General features: G+C 40.4%; 2 protein-coding genes across 4 annotated transcripts in view; one reads left to right on the top strand and one right to left on the bottom strand.

Annotated features, from left to right (window-relative positions):
- LOC6051147 (homeobox protein unc-4) overlaps window positions 1-25,747 on the top strand; it is a 364,275-nt gene that overhangs the window by 16,556 nt on the left and 321,972 nt on the right. The gene's annotated exons all lie outside the window — the stretch shown is intronic.
- LOC119769037 (transcription factor mef2A-like) lies at window positions 13,498-17,223 on the bottom strand. Its single transcript, XM_038260920.1, has 3 exons — window positions 16,420-17,223; window positions 14,093-14,148; window positions 13,498-13,999 (listed from the first exon to the last, which is right to left on the bottom strand). The coding sequence occupies exons 1-3, from the start codon at window positions 17,221-17,223 to the stop codon at window positions 13,498-13,500; spliced, it is 1,362 nt and encodes a 453-aa protein (XP_038116848.1).

The following is a 25,747-nucleotide window of genomic DNA, read 5'->3' as shown; positions in this document are numbered from 1 at the left end:
ATTGTCCTATGTCCAATCCTTGGGAAGATACAGCGGTTTTAAAATAAAAATATCGAAAAAATAGGTTTTTTGGTGGTTTATTGCAATTTCTATGACAGACTTGATTTTTCAGTCTCGTAAATATTTTAACCGAAAAGCTCGTCTAATTTCCCATAAGTTTGCCTTTGACTGAATAAAAATCCAAAAACGACGATAACTCAGGAACCACAAATCTTAGAGGGCTGGTCTTAGACTCAATTTTGAAGAAAATTGGACGTAGAATCCATTTCTGTGATCAAAATTTGCGAAATTGAAAACTTTATATGGCCGTATCTCAAAACAGCCCTATTTATTTTTTGAATTTGACCTCACCATCGTATTCCCCGTCCGATTTTACATAAGAATCACTTATCGACAGAAAGGAATAAGTGTCGTTCCAGAGATATCGAATTTTAAAGTTTTGAGTATTTGAGATTATCTACATCAGCTACACTCGCCGCATCTGCTAGAAGCACTCAGTCGTGCTGATCAATAATTACTACCTGGTGTTTTGTAAGATGAATTATTTTTATAATTTTATACGATTTTGAGATAATCAATATCTTGAACAATCTATTTTTGTTTAACGAATATTTATTGGGTAATTTTCGCAATTGCTACAGAGTTTTTAGAATACAATTTTCAAAAAAATATCATTTTTCTATGATTTTTATACTTTTCATAATTCCTATTTTTTTCCAATTCATCACATTATTTCTTTTATTTAAAGTGAGAACAAATGTAGAGCTGGCTGTGGTAGATGAAATAACTCTCATGGGGTCTAGAGCTATTGCCATGTGCGGTAGCGAAATAGTGCCATTCAGCAAAACCCCAAAATATCTGCCTTACGGTTTGAAAGATTGATCATATTAAACCGATTTTATATTGTGAGCCAGTTTCATCTGAATAATTGATGATTTTTTCAATTCTGTTACATGTGGACAGCAGCTTTATCGTCTTTCAAGATTTCTTCACCCAGAACTGGGCATCGGCATACGAGAGGATAAAGAGTACGGTTCGGTAGTAAAATGGTACTGTGTGCGGACGGAGAGGATAAATCCCGAAATTACCGTGGGGACCATCCATAAACCACGTGGACACTTTTTAGGAATCTGTTACCCCCTTCGTGGACAATTGTCCATACAAAAAAAGCTATTTAGTGCCCTTTATCCCACATTTAGTGCCCTCATAGTTTCCATACAAATCGCCATACAAAGTTCAAAAGTTAGATTTCAGATGTCGCCATTTTGAATGTTTTTCAGTGCTAAAATTTAGTGCTCATTTAGTGCTATTTAGTGCCCTATTCCCCACATTTAGTGCCCTCATAGTTTCCATACAAATCGCCATACAAAGTTCAAAAGTCAAATTTCAGATGTCGCCATTTTGAATGTTTTTCAGTGCTCATTTAGTGCTATTTAGTGCTATTTAGTGCCCTATTCCCCACATTTAGTGCCCTCATAGTTTCCATACAAATCGCCATACAAAGTTCAAAAGTCAAATTTCAGATGTCGCCATTTTGAATGTTTTTCAGTGCTCATTTAGCGCTCATTTAGTGCTATTTAGTGCCCTATTCCCCACATTTAGTGCCCTCATGGTTTCCATACAAATCGCAATACAAAGTTCAAAAGTCAAATTTCAGATGTCGCCATTTTGAATGTTTTTCAGTGCTTAAATTTAGTGCTCATTTAGTGCTATTTAGTGCCCTTTATCCCACATTTAGTGCCCTCATAGTTTCCATACAAATCGCCATACAAAGTTCAAAAGTCAAATTTCAGATGTCGCCATTTTGAATGTTTTTCAGTGCTCATTTAGTGCTATTTAGTGCTATTTAGTGCCCTATTCCCCACATTTAGTGCCCTCATAGTTTCCATACAAATCGCCATACAAAGTTCAAAAGTTAGATTTCAGATGTCGCCATTTTGAATGTTTTTCAGTGCTAAAATTTAGTGCTCATTTAGTGCTATTTAGTGCCCTATTCCCCACATTTAGTGCCCTCATAGTTTCCATTCAAATCGCCATACAAAGTTCAAAAGTCAAATTTCAGATGTCGCCATTTTGAATGTTTTTCAGTGCTAAAATTTAGTGCTCATTTAGTGCTATTTAGTGCCCTATACCCCACATTTAGTGCCCTCATAGTTTCCATACAAATCGCCATACAAAGTTTAAAAGTCAAATTTCAGATGTCGCCATTTTGAATGTTTTTCAGTGCTCAAATTTAGTGCTCATTTAGTGCTATTTAGTGCCCTATACCCCACATTTAGTGCCCTCATAGTTTCCATACAAATCGCCATACAAAGTTCAAAAGTAAGATTTCAGATGTCGCCATTTTGAATGTTTTTCAGTGCTAAAATTTAGTGCTCATTTAGTGCTATTTAGTACCCTATACCCCACATTTAGTGCCCTCATAGTTTCCATACAAATCGCCATACAAAGTTTAAAAGTCAAATTTCAGATGTCGCCATTTTGAATGTTTTTCAGTGCTAAAATTTAGTGCTCATTTAGTGCTATTTAGTGCCCTATACCCCACATTTAGTGCCCTCATAGTTTCCATACAAATCGCCATACAAAGTTCAAAAGTAAGATTTCAGATGTCGCCATTTTGAATGTTTTTCTGTGCTAAAATTTAGTGCTCATTTAGTGCTATTTAGTACCCTATACCCCACATTTAGTGCCCTCATAGTTTCCATACAAATCGCCATACAAAGTTTAAAAGTCAAATTTCAGATGTCGCCATTTTGAATGTTTTTCAGTGCTAAAATTTAGTGCTCATTTAGTGCTATTTAGTGCCCTTTATCCCACATTTAGTGCCCTCATAGTTTCCATACAAATCGCCATACAAAGTTCAAAAGTCAGATTTCAGATGTCGCCATTTTGAATGTTTTTCAGTGCTAAAATTTAGTGCTCATTTAGTGCTATTTAGTGCCCTATACCCCACATTTAGTGCCCTCATAGTTTCCATACAAATCGCCATACAAAGTTCAAAAGTAAGATTTCAGATGTCGCCATTTTGAATGTTTTTCTGTGCTAAAATTTAGTGCTCATTTAGTGCTATTTAGTACCCTATACCCCACATTTAGTGCCCTCATAGTTTCCATACAAATCGCCATACAAAGTTTAAAAGTCAAATTTCAGATGTCGCCATTTTGAATGTTTTTCAGTGCTAAAATTTAGTGCTCATTTAGTGCTATTTAGTGCCCTTTATCCCACATTTAGTGCCCTCATAGTTTCCATACAAATCGCCATACAAAGTTCAAAAGTAAGATTTCAGATGTCGCCATTTTGAATGTTTTTCAGTGCTAAAATTTAGTGCTCATTTAGTGCTATTTAGTGCCCTTTATCCCACATTTAGTGCCCTCATAGTTTCCATACAAATCGCCATACAAAGTTCAAAAGTCAAATTTCAGATGTCGCCATTTTGAATGTTTTTCAGTGCTCATTTAGCGCTCATTTAGTGCTATTTAGTGCCCTATTCCCCACATTTAGTGCCCTCATGGTTTCCATACAAATCGCAATACAAAGTTCAAAAGTCAAATTTCAGATGTCCCAGGTTTTTCGGGAAAATTTTAAAGGAGAGCCTTTTTTACCTGTACACAACTTGAGCCAAATGAATTTAAAATGGAAATCAACTCGTAAGATCTAGGGTAGAGGACCCAGAAATCGCCCACTTTATAGTGGGAATCATAGAAATTTGACAAGAATTCAATGACAATATATGGTTTTCGGTTCTATTTGTTGTAAAACTTTGACAAACTATTTGCTTTTAAGTTTCCACCAGGTTTTTATCATTTACATGTTCATTTTTGTTGAAATTTTGCATTTTAATAAAGTGCTCTGAAGTGCCTATTTTCGCCCCCCTAAATCCAATTTTCGCCCACCCTTGGAACCAGTTTTCGCCCACGACAAAAATCAAGAAATCAAATAAAATTATGGCTCAAAATAGGTCTCCTATTGATTCACAATATGTTCCCGAAGCTCAATTTCATCGATGTGCACAATTTTGTTGTAATATTTTTAAATTGAAATTCAAAAAACCCTAGTTGTTTTTTTTAACAGATATTCCACTAATTTTGAGGTTCTAACTAAAACCAAAACATGTTCGCACTCTTAAAAATATGACTTAATCAAAATTCCTAATAGAACTCATGTGTCCCTATTCACCCAAGATAAGGGCACACAGTTACAATTAGTTCCATGTTCGCTCCCGAATTGACTCAATAGAAAACTTCGAGTACCTCTTAAATAAAAATATTTAGCACATGTGCTATTTTTAAAGATGTTGTGTAACTTCTTTTCCTCCTTTACTTAATTTGTTCTACAACTCTTACCACGTTTGAGCTAGGTGTCCCATATCTGAGTTTAGGTTAATTTTTGAACTGATGTTTTTACCAAAACACCCTGATGAATTATTCAATAAATTATTCAGATACATTATTTTCGGACGAAATGAATTGTTTTCCCTCATTAACATTATTACCCACTGTAGTAGGAATTGACAAAAATATGGCGGCTGCAATAAGGCTTTTTTTAAATGCTTATAAAAACTTAATAAACAATAGTAATTCACTAGGAATGTTTCAATTAGAGCTAGAAATGAATGAATATGCAAACCTGCATAATAAATTCAACCTAAAAATGGTACAAGTTAGCTGAATACAGATTAAATCCAGTAGGTGGGCGAAAACTGGAGCAGGGCGAAAACTGGGTCCTCTACCCTATGCGTTTTGATTTTCGCCGTTTTTTTATTTTTCTTAAATATCATGAGCTTATAGTTCGTGTTTTAAGGAACAAGTTTGCCGAAGACATCAGCGAGATTTGTTCGTACCAAATAAAAAAAAAAATATTAGGATTTTTTGTTGAGAAGTATTTTTATAATCATAGTGTTTGGACAGTGAAAATCTATGCTCCACAACAATAAAATTGCTGTTAAATTTGTCTCAGTGGCCATCAAAATGAAATGAAATGAAAAAAATATATCAAGTAGAAATAATGTTTTTCATGGCAATTTAGTATTTTCAACTTGTGAATAAATAGATAATCATTGAATTTGCGTAAAAAATCTAATTTCGCACGTTATTTAACTTGAAACACTATTTCATGAAATCACAACAACAAGTTTTACAATATTTGAAGTGAGTTTTTGAAAAAATGGTTGCATACTTTGGGTGAATTTCATATGATACAAAGTTGTATTTTTAATGATTTTTAATGGTTCCATTTATGGTATGATTTTAGTTATATGGTTATATGGCCTAATATTTAAATTTATTAGACAAAAATAATTTTTGTTGCCCAACACATAAGCAAACAATATTCCTAGTTGTGAAAGCTTCATAAATAAAAAAAATCATTGATTTGTCCGTACAACTTTCTATAGAAGTTTGACAGCTGCCCATATAATTGCTTACTAGTCCATTTCACGAAGCGGAACACCACTCGAAATCGACTTTTTCTGAACATGCTTAACATTTAGCGGAGCTGTTTATCCTATCGAAACATGCAAAAATCCCTTCTTTTTTGGCACCGCCCCATAGTTTTACGATTTTCACCTATTTTTTTATTTAGTTTTCAAATGGTTATATCTTGGATACAAAAAAATAATAGAGCAAAACTCGACTGCTTTTTCAAGAAACGCTGAATTATATTGCGTCATCAAATTTTGGATTCGAATCAAACTTTACTTGTTAGGCCAAGTTCTCTTGTCAATTTCAAATGTATAAGCTTGCAGTAGCAGAATTTACCTACATCGATCCATGCAACATTTTTTTAATTGTTAAAAATGCTGCCATGTTTGATTTTAATTAAAAATGATGACGATGAATTGAATCAGCGTCAAATTTCTTTTAAAATAGCAGTCGAATATTACTCATTTTTTGTTTCCAAAATATTTGACAAAGTTTTTTTTTTTTTAAATTGGCGAAAATCGTAAAACTTTGGGGCAGTATAATGATAAACAGTCACCAAATTTCAACAGAATCAGAAAAAGTAGACCCTATTTAAAAAAAATCACTTTGGCGGTACATAGTCAAATTTGGATTTGGATCCGATAACGATCTAAGTAACTATTTTACTTAAAATCCAGAACTGCCTATCCAGTTAGTCGAAGGCTTTATAATAATAATAGCTGGCCGTTTTTAGTGAGATTTCGATTTTTCTCCGTGTGTTAACTATCAAAGTGTCTTTTTAATTTTTTCAAAATATTTTTCTTATGGCGTATCTGGTAAAAGTTGAGTTTTTGTTTTGACGACAACGATCAAAGTATTTTTTGAAATATTTTTATGAGGGCGTATTAACCCCTTCCTTCCCAGAGTAAAATCGAGATTTTTACGTTTTTCACCATAACTCCTAATGGTTATAACCTAACAATCTATATAAACTAACGCAAGTTGAATCAGGTTGAAAACATGCATGGTTGCAGAGAAATTTAGTTTTGAAGACAAAAATTAGTGGTGCTCTGGAGTAACCATGGGCGTTAGAGGGTTAAGATTTTGGTTTAGCTAAACTTTAGTTTTTTTGAAGGCGTCAACGATTAAAGTTTTTTTAAATATTTTCTTGAGGGCGTATTTAGTGAGAGTTGAGTTTTTCGGTGGCCATCAATGATCTTTTTTTAATATTTTTATGAGGCGCATTTAGTGAAAGTAAAGTTTTTATCTTGGTGTCAATGACCAAAGTATTTAGTAAATGTTAAGTTTTTCTCTTGGCGTTAACGATGAAAGTATTTTTTTCATTTTATTAAGGCGTATCTAGTGGGAATTAAGTTTTAGTCAAGGCGTCAACGATCAAAGTTTTTTTGAAATTATTTTTATGAAGCAAGAATTTAGTTTTGTTTCAAGGCGTCAATGATCAAAGCTTTTTAAAACATTTTCTTGAAGGCGGTTTTAGTGAAAGTTTGGTTTTTTCAAGGCGTCAACGATCAAAGTTTTTTTTATTATATTTTCTTGGGGGCGTATTTAATAAATGTGGAATTTTTTCAAGGCGTCAGCGATCAAAGTTTTTTTTGAAATTATTTTTATGAAAGCGTATTAAGCGAGAGTTTAGTTTTTTTCAAGGCGTCAACGATCAAAGTTTTTTAAAATTATTTTATGAAGGCATATTTAGTGCAAGTTGAGTTATTTTCAAGGCGTCAACGATCAAAGTTATTTTTAAATATTTTCTTGAGGTCGTATTTAGTGAATGTGTAGTTTTTCGGGGCGTCAGCGATCAAAGTTTTTTTATATTTTCTTGAGGGCGTATTTATTGAAAGTTGGGTTGGGCGTCAACATTCAGTTTTTTTTGCAAAAAATAGTATGAGGGCGTATTCAGTAAGAGTTTAGTTTTTCTCTAGGCGTCAACGATCGAAGTTTTTTTTAAATATAAATGAGGGCGTATCGAGTGAGAGTTGAGTTTTCTCTGGGAGTCAACGTTCAATTTTTTTTCAAATATTTTATTAGGGCGTATTTAGTAACAGTTCAGTTTTTCTCTAGACGTCAACGATCAAAAGGGCGTTAGAAAGGCGTATTTAGCGAGAGTGTAGTTTTTCTTTAGGCGTCAACGATCATGGTAGTTTTTAATATTTTTAGAAGGGCGTGTTTTTGAAAGTGGAGTTTTTTGTTAGCGTCAAATGTTTTTATGAGGGCGTATTTACTGAGAGTTGAGTTTTTCACTTGATGGCGTATCTAGTGAGAGTGAAGTTTTTTCCTGGGTGAATAAATTTTGATAATCATAAAAAATGGCGGCCCTTCGGGCCTTGTTTTTGTGAGGGCGTTGGGGGTGTAGGCTATTTTTTCCATGGGGGGTGTTGAACACCCATAACACCCCCCTTAGATACGGCTCTGCCACCACGTCGTTTATGGATGGCCCTGAACGACAACAATGCAGTGCTGGTTTAATCAGGTTTAACCTAGCCATGGTCACTCGGGTCTATATGACCAAGACATGTTTTGGCTACCAAAATTCGGAATCTGAACCGATAGTGGATGTCTTGGTCGCAAATGAAAGGTTACTGGTAAAACCGGTTTTGGACACTGTGGTCGGGAACCGGGAACCTGCTATAACAAAAGAAAAAAACATTTTGAGGCCCCGATTTTGAGGACCTGTATCTTCGAAACGATAACAACTAGCGGGTTGATTCCAGTTGCATTTGACTGGTAATAACTTATTACCAGTCAAATGCAACTGGAATCAACCTGCTAGTTGTTATCGTTTCGAAGATACCAGTGCTGTTAAACGTTAATCAACGTTAACGACTCCGTTAATCGTTAAAATTAACGTGAAAGCGAACGAAGCCTACGTTGATCTTAACGTGAACGTGGATGGAGTACGTTAATTAACGTCGTTAATTAACGCGACGCACTAAATTTTAGCACTGAAAAACATTCAAAATGGCGACATCTGAAATTTGACTTTGAACTTTGTATGGCGATTTGTATGGAAACTATGAGGGCACTAAATGTGGGATAAAGGGCACTAAATAGCACTAAATGAGCACTAAATATTAGCACTGAAAAACATTCAAAATGGCGACATCTGAAATTTGACTTTTGAACTTTGTATTGCGATTTGTATGGAAACCATGAGGGCACTAAATGTGGGGAATAGGGCACTAAATAGCACTAAATGAGCACTAAATGAGCACTGAAAAACATTCAAAATGGCGACATCTGAAATCTTACTTTTGAACTTTGTATGGCGATTTGTATGGAAACTATGAGGGCACTAAATGTGGGGTATAGGGCACTAAATAGCACTAAATGAGCACTAAATTTAAGCACTGAAAAACATTCAAAATGGCGACATCTGAAATTTGACTTTTAAACTTTGTATGGCGATTTGTATGGAAACTATGAGGGCACTAAATGTGGGGTAAAGGGCACTAAATAGCACTAAATGAGCACTAAATTTTAGCACTGAAAAACATTCAAAATGGCGACATCTGAAATTTGACTTTTGAACTTTGTATGGCGATTTGTATGGAAACTATGAGGGCACTAAATGTGGGGTCTAGGGCACTAAATAGCACTAAATTTTAGCACTGAAAAACATTCAAAATGGCGACATCTGAAATTTGACTTTTAAACTTTGTATGGCGATTTGTATGGAAACTATGAGGGCACTAAATGTGGGGTACAGGGCACTAAATAGCACTAAATGAGCACTAAATTTTAGCACTGAAAAACATTCAAAATGGCGACATCTGAAATTTGACTTTTAAACTTTGTATGGCGATTTGTATGGAAACTATGAGGGCACTAAATGTGGGGAATATGGCACTAAATAGCACTAAATGAGCACTAAATTTTAGCACTGAAAAACATTCAAAATGGCGACATCTGAAATCTTACTTTTGAACTTTGTATGGCGATTTGTATGGAAACAATGAGGGCACTAAATGTGGGGTATAGGACACTAAATAGCACTAAATGAGCACTAAATTTGAGCACTGAAAAACATTCAAAATGGCGACATCTGAAATTTGACTTTTAAACTTTGTATGGCGATTTGTATGGAAACTATGAGGGCACTAAATGTGGGGTATAGGGCACTAAATAGCACTGAATGAGCACTAAATTTTAGCACTGAAAAACATTCAAAATGGCGACATCTGAAATTTGACTTTTAAACTTTGTATGGCGATTTGTATGGAAACTATGAGGGCAATAAATGTGGGGTATAGGGCACTAAATAGCACTAAATGTGCACTAAATTTTAGCACTGAAAAACATTCAAAATGGCGACATCTGAAATCTGACTTTTGAACTTTGTATGGCGATTTGTATGGAAACAATGAGGGCACTAAATGTGGGGTATAGGGCACTAAATAGCACTAAATGAGCACTAAATTTTAGCACGGAAAAACATTCAAAATGGCGACATCTGAAATTTGACTTTTGAACTTTGTATGGCGATTTATATGGAAACTATGAGGGCACTAAATGTGGGGTATAGGACACTAAATAGCACTAAATGTGCACTAAATTTTAGCACTGAAAAACATTCAAAATGGCGACAGCTGAAATTTGACCTTTGAGCTTTGTATTGCGATTTGTATGGAAACTATGAGGGCACTAAATGTGGGGTATAGGGCACTAAATAGCACTAAATGAGCACTAAATTTTAGCACTGAAAAACATTCAAAATGGCGACATCTGAAATCTTACTTTAGAACTTTGTATGGCGATTTGTATGGAAACTATGAGGGCACTAAATGTGGGATAAAGGGCACTAAATAGCACTAAATGAGCACTAAATTTTAGCACTGAAAAACATTCAAAATGGCGACATCTGAAATTTGACTTTTGAACTTTGTATGGCGATTTGTATGGAAACTATGAGGGCACTAAATGTGGGGTAAAGGGCACTAAATAGCACTAAATGAGCACTAAATTTGAGCACTGAAAAACATTCAAAATGGCGACATCTGAAATTTGACTTTTAAACTTTGTATGGCGATTTGTATGGAAACTATGAGGGCACCAAATGTGGGGTAAAGGGCACTAAATAGCACTAAATGAGCACTAAATTTTAGCACTGAAAAACATTCAAAATGGCGACATCTGAAATTTGACTTTTAAACTTCGTATGGCGATTTGTATGGAAACTATGAGGGCACTAAATGTGGGGTATAGGGCACTAAATAGCACTAAATGTGCACTAAATTTTAGCACTGAAAAACATTCAAAATGGCGACATCTGAAATCTGACTTTTGAACTTTGTATGGCGATTTGTATGGAAACAATGAGGGCACTAAATGTGGGGTATAGGGCACTAAATAGCACTAAATGAGCACTAAATTTTAGCACGGAAAAACATTCAAAATGGCGACATCTGAAATTTGACTTTTGAACTTTGTATGGCGATTTATATGGAAACTATGAGGGCACTAAATGTGGGGTATAGGACACTAAATAGCACTAAATGTGCACTAAATTTTAGCACTGAAAAACATTCAAAATGGCGACAGCTGAAATTTGACCTTTGAGCTTTGTATTGCGATTTGTATGGAAACTATGAGGGCACTAAATGTGGGGTATAGGGCACTAAATAGCACTAAATGAGCACTAAATTTTAGCACTGAAAAACATTCAAAATGGCGACATCTGAAATCTTACTTTAGAACTTTGTATGGCGATTTGTATGGAAACTATGAGGGCACTAAATGTGGGATAAAGGGCACTAAATAGCACTAAATGAGCACTAAATTTTAGCACTGAAAAACATTCAAAATGGCGACATCTGAAATTTGACTTTTAAACTTTGTATGGCGATTTGTATGGAAACTATGAGGGCACTAAATGTGGGGTATAGGGCACTAAATAGCACTAAATGAGCACTAAATTTTAGCACTGAAAAACATTCAAAATGGCGACATCTGAAATCTTACTTTTGAACTTTGTATGGCGATTTGTATGGAAACTATGAGGGCACTAAATGTGGGGTATAGGGCACTAAATAGCACTAAATGAGCACTAAATTTTAGCACTGAAAAACATTCAAAATGGCGACATCTGAAATTTGACTTCTAAACATTGTATGGCGATTTGTATGGAAACTATGAGGGCACTAAATGTGGGGTATAGGGCACTAAATAGCACTAAATGAGCACTAAATTTTAGCACTGAAAAACATTCAAAATGGCGACATCTGAAATTTGACTTTTGAACTTTGTATGGCGATTTGTATGGAAACTATGAGGGCACTAAATGTGGGGTATAGGGCACTAAATAGCACTAAATGAGCACTAAATTTTAGCACAAAGAAAATTCAAAATGGCGACATGTGTCATCTGGCTTGTATTTCAAATTTTGTATGGCAATTTGTATGGAAACTATGAGGGCACTAAATGTGGGATATAGGGCACTAAATAGCACTAAATGAGCACTAAATTTTAGCACAAAGAAAAATTCAAAATGGCGACATGTGTCATCTGGCTTGTATTTCAAATTTTGTATGGCGATTTGTATGGAAAATATAAGGGCACTAAATGTGGGGTATAGGGCACTAAATAGCACTAAATGAGCACTAAATTTTAGCACAAAGAAAATTCAAAATGGCGACATGTGTCATCTGGCTTGTATTTCAAATTTTGTATGGCAATTTGTATGGAAACTATAAGGGCACTAAATGTGGGGTATAGGGCACTAAATAGCACTAAATGAGCACTAAATTTTAGCACAAAGAAAATTCAATATGGCGACATGTGTCATCTGGCTTGTATAGACCGATTCTACCTTTCTATGATACTTTTCAAATTCAAATTGGATGGTGACTTCTAACTGACTGCATATTTGTAGATACTCATCAAGTTTTTGGCTATTGCTTTTGTAAGCTTTGTGAGCTTTTTGTTTTCTATTTTTAAGGTTTTTAACCTCTCTCGTAAACCAAGGCGGGTGTTTGTCAATTGTGCGTCTTTTTCTTCGTATTGGGACGCTTTCATCGAGGATGTCGTATATAATGCTATAGAAAGTGTTAACTGCTAGCTCGATGTTCGTTTCTTTCTCTAGTAATGCTTTCCAATCAACTTCTAATAGTCTACGTTTGATTAAGGGATAATTGGCATTATTGTAATCAGGAATTTCTTCGTAATCTGAACCATCTGGTCTGTTATTAGCCTTATGCACGAAAAGTGAAAATTCAATTGCTGTGTGATGAGCTTCATTTTTCCAAAGTGGATTATTTGCTTCAGTCACACAGAAGTCTTCAGTCATATTAGTAAAAGAAGATCAAGAAAGCGATTATTTTGATTTTTAACATGATTAATTTGATTTAGGCCGAGAGAGTACATTTTATCAAAAATTAATTGTAATCTATCACTTTCCCCTAAGATGGGAATAAGAATAGACTCGTTTTCTGCGTCAACCATGAAGTCGACAGCACCGAGATTAAAATCGCCATACAAATGTATTTTGGATTCGGGATCTAGACTGGAGATAATTTTTTCTGCGTTCCTGAAGAAATCTTCATATGAGCTGAGTGGCGATAACGGGGGAAAATACACAGATGCAAAGATGTGAGTCTCTTTTGCAATCTGAGCTTTGACCCATACGTGTTCAAAATGTGCAAAAACGTCAGAATCAAGTTTTTCTGAGTCAAAATCGGCTTTAATGGCGACTAAAACGCCGCCTCCTGACTTTTTCCCGGATGATAACAGATTTCTATCATTCCTGAATACATTAAAGTTGCTAGAGAAAACCTCTTCGCTTAAAATACTAGCGTCCCAACTGGTCTCCGTGCCAAGAATAGCAGTATAAAGGCATCCGCTGATAGCTTGATTTATAGTGTCGATTTTTGCGGCACTTTTCATTCTATTGAAGTTTTGACAGTAAGTCAAAATTTCAATTAAATTATTAGACGCAGTGGTTGGACTTGTCAAAATTAAATTATCGCTAGCTTCACATGAAGGCGTCATTAGTTCATAAAATTTCCTGTTTCCGAAAAAGAGCTACGTTGCGCTGGCCGGAACATCCAGCTAGGTGTTTCACTGTATACCTGTGCGCTTCTATGTATTAGCTGAGCTTGGGTGGGCTGTTGCTGTTGATGAAGTTGTGGTTGCTGCTGTGCCGGTGGGTGTTGCTGGTGAAGTTGTGGTTGCTGTTGTTGGTGGGACTGGGCTTGTAGTTGTTGTCGTAGATTTTGATGATGTTGTTGATGGGGTTGTGGTTGTTGTTGTTGATGTTGCTGTTGCTGTTGTTGCTGGAGGGGGTGGGCTTGTTGCGGCTGCTGTAGGTGTTGAAATGTTTGTTGTTGGTGTTGCTGTAGAGATGGTTGCTGAAGTTGTTGATGTTGCTGTTGTTGGTTTTGATAGGGTTGCTGGAGTTGATGAAGTTGTTGCTGTTGTTGGGATTGATGTTGATGCTGCTGGGGTTGGTGTTGACGTTGCTGGGACTGTTGTTGTTGATGCTGGCTATGCTGTTGATGTTGTTGTTGATGTTGATGCTGCTGGAGTTGGTGTTGACGTTGCTGGGATTGTTGTTGTTGGAGCTGGATATGCTGTTGGTGTTGTTGTTGCTGGGATTGTTGTTGTTGATTATGTTGTTGGTGTTGTTGTTGCTGGGATTGTGAATATTGTGGATTTTGTAATAAGTTGACTGGTTGTTTTACTAAGTGTTGTGCAAGCTGATTGTGGCACAGGCGGTGAAGCCGGTCGTTACGTTGTTCTAAGTGGAAATTGTTGTCAAAGAAGCTGTAATCGAGCTCGTAATCGATCTCATCGAGGTCGTCTGTCCCGGTGTAGCTGGAGCGCCTATGTTGCCGACGCCGTTTTCGCTGATTGGCTTTACGTCTCAATTTAGATTGCTCCTTTCGGCGTGCTGTTCGGATATCGTAGTCAGTCCAGTCAGCTTTCCATAGCCGTTTATTGCCGAGTGTGCGCCATCCAGAATTGTCTTTAAGATTGGGACTACCTGAAGCTGAGCTAGATGCTAACTCATCAGCGAGAGTTTCGTGATGAGCCTCGGTTTGCTCAGTACCAGCCGGGAGATTGGCTGAGATTGCCTTAATCTCCTCGAGGATTTCATTGACAGCAGGACCAGGGTCACGCCCAGACAAAAAATCAACTCCGTGTTGATATTCTTAAGTCTTTCACCGATCATACTCTGACTCTCACCAATTTGCTGAGTGACGGAGGTCAGTGCGACGATTTTGACCAACGTACTGGCGTTGTCCGCTGGTGCTACGTCATCTAAAATTGACGAAACTTTTTTGCATACGTTTAATGTAGAGTCGTCGATTTTTTTATCCAGTCTGTTGAGTTGCTGCTGCATTTCGCCAAGGAGGGTGGCAATGCCCTCATATTCATCTTGAACAACTTCGATTTTGTTGTCCATTTGCTTGAAGGCATTGCAAGCCTTAAAGTTAGCATCAATCAGAGCTGTGATATCGCAAGTCAGCTTTTGCTGTTGCAGGAGAAGGGCGCGAGTTGTGACTTCAACCGAAATAACTCCCTGGCAGTCTCGGCACAGCGGGATCATATAATTAGTTATTTCGTTCTCGTAGTTCCTCTGTGTCCCAGCGCACGCAGCATGGTAACTTCTGCCACACGAACCGGAACACTGCATCAAGTGCGATGCGTCGGTGATTTGGCAGTTATTGATATGGCAAGGCATGTTTCGCGAGTTGAGAGGGTTAAGTCGACACAAAAGAATGAATGAATTCGCGGTTTATGCTTACACTTCAAAAAGCGCGCGGAACGACACGGACTTAATTAAAAATGCGACCGATTACCACGACAGCTCGATTACGACATCCGGTGCTCTTGCTGAAAAATCGGGATCCGGGAAAGGTGCCGCCTAAGACGATGTCTAATTAGCGGCCGCTGGACTTGATGGTGCTGGCGGTGAAGCTCCCCGTGGGCCATGTGATTCTTCCTGATGATTTTCCTAAAGTTGATCAAGCCTTCCAGGTTTAGGCAATGGGAACCGCGTCTGTGGAATCGAAATCAAGGAATTAAGATAACTTACATCTAACCAATCTATCTATATTTTGCTTACCGTGTTAAAGGTAGCCAGGCGACCAACGGAACGGCGCCGATGCTACATTTTCTTCCGATGGCAACTTTTTGGAACCTGACCTGACAAGATGGCGGTCACAATGTGGTTTGGCGAAAATGACGTCATTTTCGACAGATTTTGCGCTGCCAGAATATTCTAGCAAAATTCTTACAAATTTCTGACAGGCCTACTAGAATCATTCTAGCAGGATTCTAGTAGAACCAATTCTGCCAGAAAATTCCGTGTCTGGGGTGGGTCAAAGTATCTCGAAAAGATTTTACAGACTTTTAAAATTTTATTTACTCCACTTAAAATTTTTGCTTTGAAGGCATAGTCTACCTTATTTTTAAATATTTTTTTTTTATTTTTAAATTTATAAATAAAAAAAAATAAAAAAAATATTAAAAGAGGAGCAAAATAATCAAAAGCTTAAAATTTTCAAAAAATTATAGGTTTAGAATATAAAAATTAAAATGTTTATCAATGCTATACAAGAATTAAAAAAACGAAGAAATTATAATTTCAAAAAAAATTAACTTTTAAAATCAATATTTAAAAAAAAAATTAAGTACATTCAAATAATAAGAAATCTCAACGTTTCGTACTCCGTAGTTAATTTAAGAATTTAAGAATTTAAGTGTTACGGATGTGGTCCAGAGTAAAAGGCTTGAGCGTCTGTTCGATACAAGAGCTTTAATAGAATGACTTTAGGAGGGAATCAAGAGTGTTCAGTGTAGGTGGGAATACAGTTTAGCGTGTGTGGTAACCCGAGTAATAATTAATGTAACATCCTCCTTTCTTTATAAAAAATTAAGTTTCCAAAACGTAGTCCGCAAACTTGCTTGGAATTTTTCTCTCGCGTGTTGGTCTGTTCGTCGCATCTGTGGTTTGCTTGCCGGGTGTGTTGATCGCAGCAAGCTGGCTTCCTCTCTCTCGCACCGACGGGGTGGCAGCAGCTGATTGGTTGACAACGGGTGATGTTGTTGTCGTTGTTGCAGTTTCGTCGAACCTCATCGCAGCAAGCGACGACGCTTCAGGTTCAGCTGTCAAATCAGCGCCAGTTTGTGCAGCACTTGATTCGGTTGGTGGATGGCTTTGGGCTGGAACGAGAGGGATTGTTGTTGGTTCTTTGCGCGGTCGCAGGTTGGTCAGGTCTCGGCGATAGCTAGCTCCATTCACGTCCACCACATACGAGCGATCGTTCAGTTTCTCGGTCACAATCGCTGGCGTCCAAGTTTTGCTGATTTCGGGGTGAGCCTGGACGTACACCGGCGAGCCAGTCTCCAGTGCAGGTAAGTTGCGAGATTTTCGATCGTAGTAGTATTTGACCTTCCTCTTGTTTTCCAGAATTGCTTCCGGAACGTTCTGCACGATTCGAGGAGTGTATTTCTCGAACGAAGCGGGTACTCCACACCTTGTGCTGCGTGAGAACAGCCTGCTCGCCGGACTGCTGCCGATCTTGTTCGGGATGTTCCTCCAATGCAGCAAGACGTACCAAACGTCCTGGTCGGTTTCCTCCGCCTTTTGGATCAACCTCTTCGCAATCTTCACCGCTGCTTCCGCTTTGCCGTTTGCCTGCTGGTGGTGAGGGGCCGAAGTCGAATGCTTGAAGTTCCACTTGATCGCCATTTCCTTCATCTCCTCGTTCACAAAGTTTGTCCCGTTGTCCGTGACAACGATCTGGGGGCATCCGTAACGCGCAAAGTTCTTCCTGCAGGTCTCGACTAGGCTTCTGGCAGACATGTCCTTGAGGATATCCAATTCGATGTAGTCCGAGTAGTGGTCCACCGTCACAAGAAACTGGTGTCGCTTTCCTGGTAGCTGGTGAAGAACACGTCCATCGAAACGACTTGCCACGGATAGATCGGAACTGCGTGACTCTGCATCGGCGGTTTCTGCTGACTTGCAGCGAATTTAGCGCAGACATGGCACTCCTTCACCACATCCGTAATCTGCGCGCTCATTCCGGGCCAGAAGATGTTCTCTCGCGCAAGCTTCAGTGTAGACTCGATACCGTTGTGGCTCACGTGCACTTTGTCGATCATGGACCGCTGCAGTGCACACGGGATCAGAATACGATCGTTCCTGAACACCAATCCGTCTTGCGTGGACAGCTCGCTTCGGTACTTGAAGTAGATTTTAGCGGCTGAGGGAACGCGATCGATGGTGCTGGGCCAACCGTTCCGAATGAAATCGATCACCGTCTGTAGGGCTGCGTCTTGTTCAGTCGCCTTCATGATCGTGTCCAGGCAGTTGTCGGAGATGCTCAGGTAGCCGCTTACGTTGCAATCTTCGAGTTGCTTGAAGATCTTGTAGATGTTCAGCTTCTGGTACTCGTCACGCACAGTCGAGTCGCTGTGAGGTGCGCGAGAGAGCGCATCTGCCACAACGTTCTCCTTTCCGGTGACAAACTCCAACGCCAGATGGTAACGTTGCAGGTTCAGGAGCATGTGCTGCAGTCGCTTTGGAGCCGTCAACAATGGCTTGTTGAAAATGTTGATCAAAGGCTTGTGGTCGGTTTTCACCGTAGTTTGGGGTTGCCTACAATCAGCTGGTCAAAGCGCACACATGCAAAAAGAATCGCAAGCAACTCTTTCTCGATTTGAGCGTAGTTTTTCTCCGTGTCCGTCAACGTTCTCGACGCGTAGCCCACGATGCCGTCCTTCTGGAAGACGGCCACCCGAGACCGAAGCAGCTCGCGTCGCACTCGATAGTCAACGGCTCTCGAACGTTGTAGTACCGCAGCGTTGTGATATCGGACACTAGCGACTTCACCTTGGAGAAATCTTCGTCCTCCTCTCGAGTCCAACGCCACGGTTCTTTCTCCGAAATCAACCGCCGCAGCCTTGTGAAGGCGGCGCTCAAATTGGGAATGAATCGGCTGAGGTATGTGACCATCCCAATGAAACGGTGCAGTTCCGTCCTGCTGGTTGGCACCGGGTAGTGCTTTATGGTCGAGATCTTGGTGTGGTCCGGTTGAAGCCCTTCGGTGGTGAGAACGTGTCCGTAAAACTTGACGGATGTCTCACAGAGCTTGAGTTTCGAATTGTTGAGTTTGACGTGGTTTAGCTTCAAGCGCGAGAGGAGGTTCTTCAGATTTGCGTTGTGGTCACGTAGCGCTTCCTCCATCGTTGCACCACGGCCGTACACCAAGACGTCATCTGCTATGCACTCGACCCCGTTCAATCCTTGGACTATCCCCTGCAGTTTGGACTGGAAAATTTCCGGCGCCGGGGAGATGCCAAACGGAAGTCGCAGCCACCGATAGCGTCCAAATGGAGTCCAGAACGAAGTCAACTTGCTGCTCTGCTCGTCTAGCACCACGTGCCAGAAACCCTTCCGTGCATCCACGGTCGAGAAAACCTTTGCCTGACCCAACTCCGGCAAAATCTCGTCCAGCGTCACAAATTGCAGATTTGGTCTCTTCAACGCTTTGTTCAGAGGAATGGGGTCCAGGCAAATGCGAATCGACTCGGCTCCGGCGATACCCCGTTTCACGAGAAGAATGTTACTCACCCATTCGGTGTGGCTGTACTCTCGCGCGATGATTCCATCCTTATCCAACTGGTCCAGTTCGGCTTTCAGCTTCGGCCGCAGAGCTATCGGGACTCGGCGAGGCTGCTGAATCACCGGCGGCACCGACTCGTCGATCTCCAGGGTGACTTCTCCGTCGAATTTTCCGTAGCCACGAAAAACGTCGCCGAACTCGTCGACGATCTTCTCAGCTTCGATGCGGTAGATTCGCATCAGATCTTGAGCTCCTTCCGGCCTCACTTCAGCTGGAACCATGCTAACGGAGTTGCAGAACTTGATCAGGCCGAACGTGGTACAGACCTTCAGCGACAGCAACGGCCTGTGACTGACGTCGACGACTTGAAGCACGAGAATGTACCTCTTGTTCTGGCACTTGCACGGCAGCTTGACTTGGCCCATAACGTTAATGATGCCACCGCCGAACGCTTGGAGTTTGAACGGTGACGGCTGCAATTCGGGGTCCGACTCTCCCGTCAGCTTGCACAACCAGTCGTGGCCAATCAAGCTCGTGTTTGCTCCCGTATCCAGCTCGCACTTCACACTTTTCCACTTGCCTTTCACTTTCAGGGACACTTCCGCAAGAACGTTTCCCTTTCTTCGAGTTATCGAAGATCTTGCCGATTTCGCCTTCAATCTCCGTCTCTGTTCCGGACTGAACGCTCCACTCGTCGTCCGACTCGCTGTCCTCCGAGGATTCGTCGTTGATCTTCTTGACGCGGCGCACACTGTTGCGCTTCGACGAACTCATTCGAGCCCGATTCTTCCGGCACACCTTCTCGAAGTGATTCTTGCCGGAACAAAGCTTGCACTTCTTTCCGTAGGCTGGGCACGATCCTTTGGTGAACGCATGCCAATCGCCACAGAACTTGCACTGGCGGGCCTTCGACGACGATGCTGTGAGCTTATTCACCTCCGACAGCTTGTCCGCAGACAGCACCTGAACGTGCTTGGCCGTGATTTCCTCCACACGGCACAGATCTACCGCCTTCGCTTCCGACAAATCCGTCATTGTGAGCATCTTGGACCTCAGATGAGGCCACTTGTTGGAGGTGGCCAGCTTGAAGGTGATTAGTTCTGCTTCCACGGCTCCGAGTTTTGCCGGCTTGGCCAGCGACTTCAGTCGGGATGTGTACTCGTCGATACTTTCCACCGGTGACTGGGCTGCTGAGAAGAAGTCCAGTCGGTCCACGATTACGTTTCTGGTTCGAGTAACCTTCTTCTTGATGGCGGCCAATACGGTTGTCGGCGTAGCCCTGTCGGCTTGCGTCAGATCGAAGTTGCTGAACTTTTTCAGCGCATCGGGGCCAACGATCGACAGCAAAAAGCTCACTTTTTTCGGGTTGTCCGCTTCCGGCCAGTCTCCCATGCCCACCGCTGTGGCATAATTGTTCCAGTTGTCCTCGAAGAACGCGTAATTCTCGTCCATGTCCCCTTCCAAGGACAATGGCGGAGGGAGCGGCACATTGTGGGGCCCTGGTGCTACCGCTCGGGGCTCGGCCTGCTGCTTCTTGAGCAAATCTTCGAAGAGCTTGTTCTGGTTCTTTAGCAGCGCCTTCAGCTCGTCCATTGTTGTGGATTTTCGGCGGAAGTTTAAATCGCTTCCTTCACTCACTCTTCACGCGATCCCGGGTTGTACGATGCCCGACGATTCTCAACGTTTCTCGAACTTTATGCCGCAAAAACTTCTGACACCATGTTACGGATGTGGTCCAGAGTAAAAGGCTTGAGCGTCTGTTCGATACAAGAGCTTTAATAGAATGACTTTAGGAGGGAATCAAGAGTGTTCAGTGTAGGTGGGAATACAGTTTAGCGTGTGTGGTAACCCGAGTAATAATTAATGTAACATTAAGAATTTAAGAATTTAAGAATTTAAGAATTTAAGAATTTAAGAATTTAAAAATTTAAGAATTTAAGAATTTAAGAATTTAAGACTTTAAGACTTTAAGAATTTAAGAATTTAAGAATTGAAGAATTTCAAATGTTTAGATTTTTAAAATTTCAGGTTTTAAAATTCTATAGAATTTTAGAATGATGATCTCGATGATGATGTTTTCCTTGAGAATTAGTGACGGTTTCACCTGAATTGCTTACTACATTACCATATTAGTCCTACATTTTTACCAATGAATCAAGATTTTGCATTGTGTCCAATGTCCATACAAAAATGTTTTCAAAATACAAATTCAAAAGACGCTTACTGAAAAGTGTTCTGATCGATTCTTTGACAAAGTTATGCAGTCCAGCCTCGATTATCCGAAGGTTTCTATGGGACTTTGGGGTTCTATGTGGACTTCCGATAATCGTATCAAATTTTTGTTTTGTTTTTTTTTTTTGTATTTTGTTACTTTGAACAAATTTAAGTTCTGCAACTCCATTTTATTAAAATTCAAATGGTTGATTGTCATCCAAGTACGATTTCCTTATGAACGCCATGGACCATTTCCGAGATGTCCTTCCAAAATGAAGAATTTCGATACCAATATTGACAGGTTTTGCCCTGATCAGATATCGGCCACTTCGGTTGTTCCGGAGAACCAGTTCCGGAGTGGCCAGTGGCCACCAAATTATTTCGGTGGACCCTTTCTGAGATGTCCTTGCAATATGAAGAATTTTGATACCAATATTGACTAGTTTTGCTCTATCTGGCCACTTCGGTGGTTCCGGAGTGGCCAGTGGCCACCAAATTATTTCGGTGGACCATTTTTTAGACGTTCTTCCAAAATGCAGAATTTTGATACCAATATTGACTGATTTTGTCCTGATCAGATATTGGCCACTTCGGTAGTTCCCCGGAGGACATTCAGAACCAGTTCCGGAGTGGCCAAAATGAAGAATTTCGATACCAATATTGACTGGTTTTGCATTGATCAGATATTGGCCACTTCGGTGGTTCCCCGGAGGACATTCAGAACCGGTTCCGGAGTGGCCAGTGGCCACCAAATTATTTCGGTGGACCCTTTTTGAGATGCCCTTCCAATATGAAGAATTTTGATACCAACATTGACTAGTTTTCTTCTGATCAGATATTGGCCACATCGGTGGTTCCCCGGAGGACATTTAGAACCGGTTCCGGAGTGGCCAGTGGCCACCAAATTATTTTGGTGGACCATTTCTGAGATGTCCTTCTAAAATGAAGAATTTCGATACCAATATTGACTGGTTTTGCTTTGATCAGATATTGGCCACTTCGGTGGTTCCCCGGAGGACATTCAGAACCGGTTCCGGAGTGGCCAGTGGCCACCAAATTATTTCGGTGGACCCTTTCTGAGATGCCCTTCCAATATGAAGAATATTGATACCAACATTGACTAGTTTTCTTCTGATCAGATATTGGCCACATCGGTGGTTCCCCGGAGGACATTTAGAACCGGTTCCGGAGTGGCCAGTGGCCACCAAATTATTTTGGTGGACCATTTCTGAGATGTCCTTCCAAAATGAAGAATTTCGATACCAATATTGACTGGTTTTGCTTTGATCAGATATTGGCCACTTCGGTGGTTCCCCGGAGGACATTCAGAACCGGTTCCGGAGTGGCCAGTGGCCACCAAATTATTTCGGTGGACCCTTTCTGAGATGCCCTTCCAATATGAAGAATTTTGATACCAACATTGACTAGTTTTCTTCTGATCAGATATTGGCTACTTCGGTGGTTCCCCGGAGGACATTTAGAACTGGTTCCGGAGTGGCCACCAAATTATTTTGGTGGACCATTTCTGAGATGTCCTTCCAAAATGAAGAATTTCGATACCAATATTGACCGGTTTTGCTCTTATCAGGTATTGGCCACTTCGGTGGTTCCTCGGAGGACATTCAGAACCGGTTCCGGAGTGGCCAATGGCCACCAAATTATTTCGGTGGACCCTTTCTGAGATGCCCTTTCCAATATGAAGAATTTTGATTTTTTAATTTTTTATTTTTTATTTACAATTTAAAATTCATTTCGAACCATTTTGCAATTTTTTAATTAAATGTACTTTATTTATTGCATTAAACAATTCTTCTGCTAATTATGTTCGAAATTTTGAATAGCGAAAAGCTGAACAAAACATCAGAATCAATTAAAATCGCTTGATTTGCAAGCGACTGACCTCGGTTTGCACAGGTCGGTCGCGCGACCAATTTGACAGTTGCTTGTTCGTCGCTTGTAGCGCAGCGAAAAATCGCTTCTACTCTGAATAGGCGAGCGATTTCTGCTGGCCGCAAATGAGTCGCGCGTAGTCGCTTCGCCTGTCAAATTAGTCGCGTCGCTTGTAGCGTCGCTTGCAGCGTCCACTCTGTAAGGGCCCTCACGCAGACGCCGTAGTTTCTCATCGTCCTTTTAGTGTTCGTCTTCATTCCTTGTGATGTAAGCTGCTTTCTTTGGTTGTTCTTGTTTTATATACACTCAAACCCCGTTGGTTTGACACCAACTGTTGTCAAACGAACGGGGTCACTTTTTAGTTTGACACCCTTCTTACACGGAGTTCACACACACTACTAAACGTTTGTTTCGATAGTGTGCGTGAGCGCCGTGTAAAAAGTGACAGTTCGTCACTTTTTAGTTTGACTTTGACCAACCAACGGGGTACAAACTAAAAAAGTGTCAAACGGAAAAGTGACCAACCACCGGGGGTTGAGTGTATTCATCATTGATCTGGAAATGATTCGAAAAGAACAGAAAAAAGACAGCCAGCAGTATCTTCCGAAAATAGACCAACATATTTTTTTTTGTGGTCCAGCCGCACATCGTTGATGTTGAAACCTCTAAACTGGGCCCTCGTCCTGTCACGTCCGTCAGTAGTCTTGTCGTACATTACAACTAGAATCAGATCTGCCAATGAATTAGAACACTTCGACCAAATAAACACTGACGCTGTATGGATCTGACTCTAGAATAAATGCACAGTTGTGTGTTATTCATAAGTCCAACTTATTGAATTATTCATTTAAGTCCAAATATTCATTTGCTAACTACTTTGGATTGAAAATCTAAATTTTAATCTAAAATCCTCTAAACTTAATGTTCAAAACTAAACGTTCCTTCAACTGTTGCAGTACTACTTCTATCAAAAAACAATACAAATTTTCGAACTGATATACAAATAGGATAGAAATCGCGATTTTAAAAACAAATTACCATTTACGTCAAAAGATCCGTAGTTCCTCGATTCGTAACAATGGTCAATACAACCATAATCCGAAAACCGTTAGTTCAACAGATCAACGAATTTTGTCCGATATCATTACATTATTGATTGATCGAGACTCTATGGACAATTTGACATAAAAGAATGCCTAGTATTCTACATCAATCAAAGTTTATCGACAGCATTACTCTAACTTAACAATTGCAACTAAATTTATCATCAAATAGATTTGGAAACATACAGATTTATTTTAAATGCTAATGCTAAGCAACAACACAATTGTACTGTTGGGGAATGGCTTCGAACCTGGGTCGTCTTCGATGCCGTGGACTGTAAGACGGCAGCCACCTCCAACACGCCAGGGTAGAGACCAGGATGGAACCTGCCTAAGGTCCAGATTACGCCATACATCGCCCGACGGCCTTCCCGGCCGGTATTGGATTACTCCAGAATATCCCGGTGCACAATAAAACTCGCGGTTAAAGTGTAAATGCCGAATTATATTTAACAACGTTTATTCTACTGTACAACAAATATACACAATTGTACGGGCAGAGCCCGTGGCCTTCCAGGCCGGTCCCCTGGACCTAACTCAACTAAAAATAGGTCAAATAGTAATAATGATGCCTCCATTTGGAGATGACCCTCAAGAAGGTTCATCCCGAGCCCTTCTCCCGAAAGTACTCACTCTCCCTAATTGTAATATCTCATCCCCATTATTCGTTAGGTTAAGTAGATTGTATTGGTTTAAAGGGTTAAAGATCACGAGCACAGTGGCCAACAGTGCTGCAGTGACCAATACACACCAATTCCTAGGGTAGGGTAATGTGACCTAAATTGGACCCAAATATCCCTTGCCTTAGTCCTAAACATTCTCCCCGACCCTGAAATGTCCCATTTCTGAAGAATCGATTAGTGTTTTGTATAAAAATGTTGAAATGTCCTGATCGACTTAGCTATCCGAGATCAAGTGATCTACCCTAACTGTTTTGGTTCCTACCGCAGTATCCGAACTGCCCTGTGTTATTGCTTGTGTGTTACAATTCCTACGAGTGTGCATGGGTGTGTACGGTGTGTACTACCAACAAACAGTTGTTGTGTGTAAGTCTTCCTCTTCACGGTTATTCTGCGAAATATGCTCCCCTGATACTTCGTAGACCAGCTGACGGTGTTCCAACCGCCAACCCTGGGTTGGTTGCAGCCTCTGCCCACGATGGTTGGTCCCATCGATGGTTTCGACAAGTGCGCGTCCTTGGCCCTTGAAGATCGTGTGAAGTTCACCTTGAGTCCACGACGGTGTTCCAACCGCCGCCTCCGGGATTGAAGAAAGTGTTCCAACTATCTTCCCTTGGATGGAGCCCTGCTCCGGATGGTGATCGCTCGGTAGGGTGCGTCCGTGACCCTTGGGTAGTGTGCGATCATTGACAGTGTACCAACTGTCACCTGGCATGGAACCCTGTTCCGATTGCCGTCGCTCCAAAGTGTGCGTCCTTGACACTCTGAAGGCGTGGGTGGGATTGGAAAACAGTGTGCCAACTGAATTCCCCGAGTGGAGCCCTCGCTCCGGATGTGGTCTCGAAGTGTGCGTCCACGACACTTGAGGGTTT

The sequence above is a fragment of the Culex quinquefasciatus genome, chromosome 3 (genome assembly GCF_015732765.1).
Source record: "Culex quinquefasciatus strain JHB chromosome 3, VPISU_Cqui_1.0_pri_paternal, whole genome shotgun sequence".
Taxonomy (NCBI): domain Eukaryota; kingdom Metazoa; phylum Arthropoda; class Insecta; order Diptera; family Culicidae; genus Culex; species Culex quinquefasciatus.
Note: the sequence above shows the minus strand (reverse complement) of the source record. Positions and strands in the feature narration are given on the sequence as shown.